The 7,500-nt window shown below is 36.4% G+C and overlaps 1 protein-coding gene across 1 annotated transcript in view; it reads left to right on the top strand.

Moving 5' to 3' along the window:
- Positions 1-7,500, top strand: part of LOC136832859 (dynein axonemal heavy chain 5-like) — a 401,416-nt gene that overhangs the window by 169,593 nt on the left and 224,323 nt on the right. The window contains 4 exon segments of the mRNA XM_067094521.1: positions 2,471-2,678; positions 2,784-2,945; positions 3,123-3,230; positions 3,233-3,344. Coding sequence (XP_066950622.1) covers positions 2,471-2,678; positions 2,784-2,945; positions 3,123-3,230; positions 3,233-3,344 — 590 coding nt within the window.

The raw sequence follows: 7,500 nt of genomic DNA, 5'->3' as shown, positions 1-7,500 counted from the left end.
TTTCTTAGAAATCATTAAACAAAACAAGAGATAGACGATAACACATATCAAGACTATTTTTTGTGACCGGATTATCATTCGGAATTTATTTATGTTTTATTTGATAATAAGTTCGTCGTCCCGTGGGTTTATAACCAGCAAAGGACAAGAACTCAGGACTACAGTAAATGCATTAACCCATCCGGCCAGTTCAAGTGAGGATTTTATTTCCGAAGGTAGAGCGAATTGGATATTAAAGGACTGCCCATTGATTGCCATGAATCATCGGTGATCTGATAAAAGCATATCAAATATATATATATATATATATATATATATAATAATATATACATATATATATATGATATATGAGTATTTATATATACATATAAATATATAATATATATATATATATATATATATATATATATATATTATATAAAATATATATATATACACACCACACACACATATATATATATTTGTAAATATATACTATACGTTTATATCTTATATATGATACAGATCACGTATATATGTATTCATTATATATATATATATATGTTTTAGGTAGCTATATATATATATATATATATATATATATATGGTATATATGTATATTTAGGGAACATAGGAATTTATATAATATATATATTGAATATATATATATATATATATTGGGCAGTATATATATATAACTATATTATGCAGATCCTATAGAACAAAATAGGTATGATGATATACATGTTTTATATATATATATATATATATATATATATATATATATATATATATATATATATATATATATATATATATATATATATATATATATATATATATATATATATATATATATATATATATATTATATATATATATATATATATATATATATATATGTTCAAAAGTTGTTCACTTCAGTATTTTTTTAATCTCCATGTATTTCTAGCATTTTGATTGCATTTATATTTTCTACTGTTTTTCAGCTGCTTATTTATATCTTGACAAGTTTGGATTTTAAGTGTAAATCCAGGGAAAATATAAGGTAAGTTTTCGAATAACTTTTCCTTTGTTCATCATCTGGGCTCACTTGGTTCTTTGGCAGTCCCGAATTAAAGTTTGTTTCAATCCTCTCCCCAACCAAGACATCCAGTTTATGACAATAATATATATATATATATAGCAATATATATCCATATATATATATATATATATATATATATATATTTATATATATATATATATATATACGGTATAGTTATATATTATATATATATATATTATATATATATATATATATATATATATATATATATATATATATATATATATATATATATATATATATGTATATGTATATATACACCTACATACATACATACATACATACATATACACAACTGTAGGTTAAATTTGAATGTTTTATTTTTCCTAAATTAAGATCAACTTTAATGTGCAATAAATTATACTTATATTTATTAGTGTATAAATGCTTTTTCCTTTGAACTTACTGAACTTCTTAAGTTCATTTTTGACCGTCTTAAAGTTTAGACCGTGAATAGAAAATTAGGTACCTATGACAAACTGATTGCCACCCAAGGCGTACGAAACTAACTGGTCACAATGTAAGATGCCAAAAGCTATTAATGAATGGAACTTGATAACGGATCGAATCTCAATCCTTTAAATACCTCTTTATAAGGAAATTAACAACGCTCCCCTAGACATGTCAGTATTTTCGATTTTGTACCTTTTTTATTTTCATGGATTTCTGCCATTTTGATTTTATTTACACCTTTTCGTCTGTTTTTATGCTGCTTACGTATCATTTACACAAGCAACTTAACCAAAAAATGTAAATAACATCGAAACTGTAGAAATCTATGAATAGCCAAAAAACAAAAGATGCGAAAGTGAAAAATCTATGTTTAGGGAAACGCTGCTAATTTCCTTACAAAGAGGTATTTAAAGGATTAAGCTTCGATCAGTTATCATCTTCCATTCATTCATTAATGGCTTTTGGTATCCTACATTGTGACCATTTAGTTTTGTATGCCTTGTGTGACAGTCAGTTTGTCTGAGGTACCTAATTTTCTTTCCATGGTCTACATTTTAAGCACGTGTAAAAGCTACATCCTTCGATATAAATAAATATAATAAAATCCAAACTTGTCAAGATATAAAGAGGCAGCTGAAATACAGTAGAAAATATAAATGCCCTCGAAAAGCTAGAAATACATGGAGATTAAAAAAAATACTGAACCGAACAACGAACATATTTAGGAAAACGCTGCCAGTTTTCTTACCACGAGGAAAGAACTTCACGTATAAGTTTTTCATTATTGTAGAAGTAAATGTTTTTTGAACAATGAAGCTACGCTCTATAGAAAGATTTCCATTTCACATTATTCTTGGCCTAAAGATATTGAATGATGCATATTGAATATGTATCATTCTAAAACATTATTAATGAGCTTCTTTTCTGCAGGTACTTGGAGAAGAAACGGTTGATGTTCCCTCGCTTCTTCTTCGTCTCTGATCCTGCCCTGCTTGAAATACTGGGACAAGCATCAGACTCTCACACTATCCAGGCTCATCTGATGTCCATTTTTGACAACACAAAGACTGTACGCTTCCATGAGCATGACTATGATCGGATCACAGCCATTTCTTCTTCTGAGGGAGAAATTGTACAGGTAATTGTGTCCATGTGAAACAGGACATTTATTGCCTATTTGTTTGTATATGGTATATGCTATTATTTGTACATATTTACAGCTAATGCTGTCTTCCTCACTCAGCTTGAAAAACCCACAAGGGCTGAAGGCAGCGTGGAGGTTTGGCTTAACAAGTTCCTGATTATGTGCCAGCAATCTGTCCATGGGATAATCAGGCAGTCACACCATGTCATTCAAGACCCTGACCTCAATGTTCTCCGGTTCTTGGAGCAATTTCCTGCGCAGGTGTCTATAATAGTTTATCGTTGTCTAATATAAAGGATACAAAGAATTCATTGTCTTTATTGTTGAAACAGTCAATTTCTTGTCCTAAAAACATAATCGCTTGTTCTTTTCTTCAAAAAGTATTTGCTAATTTGAAAAAAACGTTAGTTTTTCCTCTAAACTTTCTTTTCATTTTAGGTGGGCATCTTAGGACTTCAGATGATCTGGACCCGCGACTCGGAATTGGCTTTGCAACAAGCCAGAGCAGATAAAAGAGTTATGCCTGACATGAACAATCGTTTTATGTTTTTCTTTTTTTTTTCCTCATCAATCAGACCACCAGAGATCTTGAGCCAGTGCAGAGAACGAAGTACGAAACGCTCATCACAATTCACATACATCAGAGAGATATCTTTGACAGTCTTGATGATGCAATTTGTAAGTCTGTTTTATTTTCGAAACGTTTAAAGAATTATTTAGATGTTAAACGTATTCCATGGATACCTTAAGTATATATATATATACTATCCGTGGGGATTATGACCGGCTGTCTATGTTCTTTATATATATATATATATATATATATATATATATATATATATATATATATATATATATATATATATATATATATATATATATATATATATATATATTTCGATATAACCGAAACAAGGTATCGGCATTGTCCAGGTATCGGCACTTCTCTCCAGCGTGAAAAAGTGCGACTTCCAAAATCACCTCGGCTCTAGGGGTGCCGGACAGAGATTACCCTTCCTGACTGTCTCGTAAACTGATTTGTGTTAACTGGCTTGATGGCGCGACCTCTGTGTTTGTGAGGTCTGGATTTTTGCCGGAGGCATAGCTTCAGGCTACAGATGCGGCATTTATCTGGGAATTGGGAAAAGTGGTTTGGCCAGAATAAAGGTTGAAAACTCAGTGGGTGGTAAATTGAAATTGGGGACTGAGATAGGGAACAGCTCTCTACCTCCACACATGTTTCCCCTTGAGACTCATAAAGATCCCTCCCTGAAAAAAGGTGGGACAATGGGCGGTCAAAACTCTCCTATCACTCATAGGTCTATAGGGATCCCTCTTCCCCTACTGTCTAGTATTTCTGCCACAAGGGTTTAATAGTTAGCGATTCAGCGGCGATATTCATAAAAGCACCCCTTTAAGCAGACATTCCACTTCCTTTTGATTACATTAAGTACTTCTCCTAATGGATCATTGTCCAATGCAAAAGTGGAAATAGTTTTAGATTTACTCCTAATTTGTCCCCTAAGGAGAGTGAGTGTACTAGGTAATTTAACTTAAGGTCTCTAACACTAGTTTAAAGGGTGTCTGCCTGTGGAATAAAATGAAGTGGCAGGGCTATTTACTCGAGATAAAATAACTGGCTGAATTTCACACAGAACTGAGCTAATGCAGCACCAAAATGATACCTAGCTATTTGCAGAGAATAATTTAAATTAAAAGAGTCACTTAATCTATGACACAATGTATATGGTTATGAAGTATGTTAGTCATCCAAGTTTATCAGCATGAAAATACTGAAATACACATGAGTTAGTTACTCTATGATACATGCTACACAAATATAATACAATGCAACACAATGTAGTAAAGACTGCAACGAAATTGCAAAAAATGTCTAGGACATGCTCTTTAGCTTATTGGGTTAAAGAACAGACTTAGTGAAATACAAAATAAATTCTTTCAATACAACAGTACTGATTAAAAGTAGGAGACAACCCTACACATCTTTTCTGGATTAAGGGCTAAGATTGCTCTATTAATATGAGATACTGGTACAGCTATATAATATGATTGCCATGAGCTCAGTGGTTCTGATTCAACACATGAAATGGGATCCTATGGCTATGTGTATTATATATATGGCACTGTGCCAAGGCACCAGGGCCAGGAGAGCACCTAAGTTCTGTCATTATTTGAGTTTTAGGCACTTGACCTTCCAGCTGTAGCACCTGAGGCTTAGCCCCTTAATGCAGGTAGCCTTCCAGTTACTTCTCCTGGGAAGAGCTGGAATTTATTTACTGGTTGGAGCCAACTACTGTTCCTAAAGGGAACGGCGTGCTCCGTCTCCATTAATTTTTCCTCAGGATCAACTGTGGAGCTCAGTACTGGCTTTATTGATGGCTCTGACTCTTCTAATTTGCCATTTGGCTGGGCTATCTCAGAGGGAACCAGTGGGATCGATTCCTGTGGAGGTGCAGGGGTGCCTTCAGGACATAAGCAGGGAATGGCACTGGAGTCTACATTACTAGACAGAGCAGGCACTATGCCAGCCGCTGCCCCGGCTGCCGTGAAAATTGGAGTAGGGCGGTGCCATCTATCTCAACCAACTTGGCTCTTAGGGAACTGTCCACCAGAGTCTTGTCTTCTGGGGACTTAGGAGAAGAGGATGAGCTCATTATAGGATCTCCTGAAGGAAGATCAAGGGCATGCTCTGGCACTGGCACTAAGGCAGGGTCAAGCACAGGAGTCGAATTTGGAAATGGCTCAACATCCACGATGGATGGAGTACTACCCTGATCAGTGCATCCAACTGGCACTGGCAATATCTCAACAGCAGGGCAGGAAAAATCATCCGCTCCTGACAGAGACTGAGAGGGAATTGAATCTCCTCAAGGGAGATTTGGAGGGTGTCAGGTTTTGGCCCTGTGGATAGCACTGGCTGTAGGCAAGGCACTAGCTTGTTTGCTGGAGGAAGGGCAGCGAGGGCATATTGATCCAGTTGAAATCCAGTTCTGGGGGCGGTCCCGTCCATGGCAGGTAATCCGCCTAGGATGATGATGTAAATTTCGTGGATTCTCTCCTGCCACTCCTAGGCAGCTCTGCTTTATTATATGGTCCTTTGTTCCATGGGTCGTCTCCACCCTTAGGAGGATGGTGGGAATATAGGTGACACCATCCACCCACTCAAAGGTCATTTCTTCATCCTCTTTGACTTGGGCACCATTGGGTAGCACCTGACGTGTAATGAGAGAGACTTTGGCCTCTATATCGACCAGGGATTTTACCAGCCTAGATGGATAGAGATAACCATCATCATGGAGAGTGACATGAGGAGCTCTCCTTGTGATTTCACATTGCAATGAGTCACATATACAAGAGTCTACAGATTTGGGAGGAGATGTAAAGGACCTAGTGGGACACTGGGTTCAATTCTGGGAATGCCCGTGCAAGGCACACAAAATGCAGAACATCTGCAACCACTGCTTAGTAGGAGCCCAGCCCTTAGGCTGTGGGATAGGAGCAGGTGCAGACGGTGGCACTGGGTCTTGAGGAGAGCCAGGGTTAGACACTGACTGATTGGTTCTTGCAGGGCAGTTTCTATAATTCTGGGTGTACCTGTAGGCTTTGCACACACGGCAATATGCCTCACTGAAATCTCTTTTGGAGGGATGCTTCGGAAGGGCTCCCCCTTCAGCTTGGCTCTCGGGGTGTCTTTCTAGCCAGTCAGTTAGCATCATGTTCAAATATTCTTGTAAACTGTACCCAGTATAGCAGGCTCTCTGTCCGTACCTCTCATAGGCAGCAGCTGTCTCCTCAGAGGTGGCCATTTTGCTGATTTGCTGAGGAATGGATGCTGGGACTACCCAAGATAAATAGTGATTTTAGGTGGGTTGTGTTGTGGATATGTTAGCAGTGCAAAAGTTGCACTGAAGGAAGGGCATGGCCTCTAGGCTGTGCAGTATAGGCACATGTAAATGAATAATGAATGGCCATGCAAACAATTGCACAGAATGGAAATGGCACTCTGAACTAGGCAGAATATAATGCCAAACAAAATAGTGAAGTGGGCCAGTATAAGGCTCCAACCACAATAAGAGTGCTCCTGTAATGAGGAAGACACTTATAAAATTTGAGGATTAACAAAATGCACGGGTCATATCCTACAAATGGAAAGGTATAATTATTTGAGTTTTCTTAACTTGCTCACGGACATAGTGGTAACAGGAGCAGAGGTATGATAAGGTTATAATCTTAAGATGGCCACACTTACAATGGCGTGGAAAGGGAGTGCCCCCTTCCCAAAAAATAAAGGATGGCACTTTCACTAAATGTGCAATATGGTTCCGAAGAACAGAGATATGACACACTATAAGATTTACCTGCAGATGTGATTGGCTCCGAAGGACTGAACAATTCAAAGACACAAAAATGTGCAGATTGGTTCACGAAGAACAGTTAGTTGAGCTTACACGACACGATCAATAGTCAAGCCAATCATGCAGAAGCTGAATACTTGAAACACTTAATCAAATCGCACGCAATGGACGATGGCACTTACGCACTTTTGTATATAGAAACAGAGAAATGTTTAACTTGCCCACGAACACAGTGGTAACAGGGAACAAAGGAAAAGTTCATTTAGAACAGATTAATTAAGTAAACATGCAGTACAACAATGGCACGCTAATGATCCACGTGGAACACAAAAAATATAAAACTAGCATAAAAAGTGCATTGATAAATACAGGATACGGATTGGTTTGTAAAGTTCCTAATTGGGTATATATATATATATATATATATATATATATATATA

The sequence above is a fragment of the Macrobrachium rosenbergii genome, chromosome 50 (genome assembly GCF_040412425.1).
Source record: "Macrobrachium rosenbergii isolate ZJJX-2024 chromosome 50, ASM4041242v1, whole genome shotgun sequence".
Classification (NCBI taxonomy): domain Eukaryota; kingdom Metazoa; phylum Arthropoda; class Malacostraca; order Decapoda; family Palaemonidae; genus Macrobrachium; species Macrobrachium rosenbergii.
The sequence above is the reverse complement of the archived record's forward strand: the minus strand, read 5'-3'. Positions and strand labels throughout refer to the sequence as shown.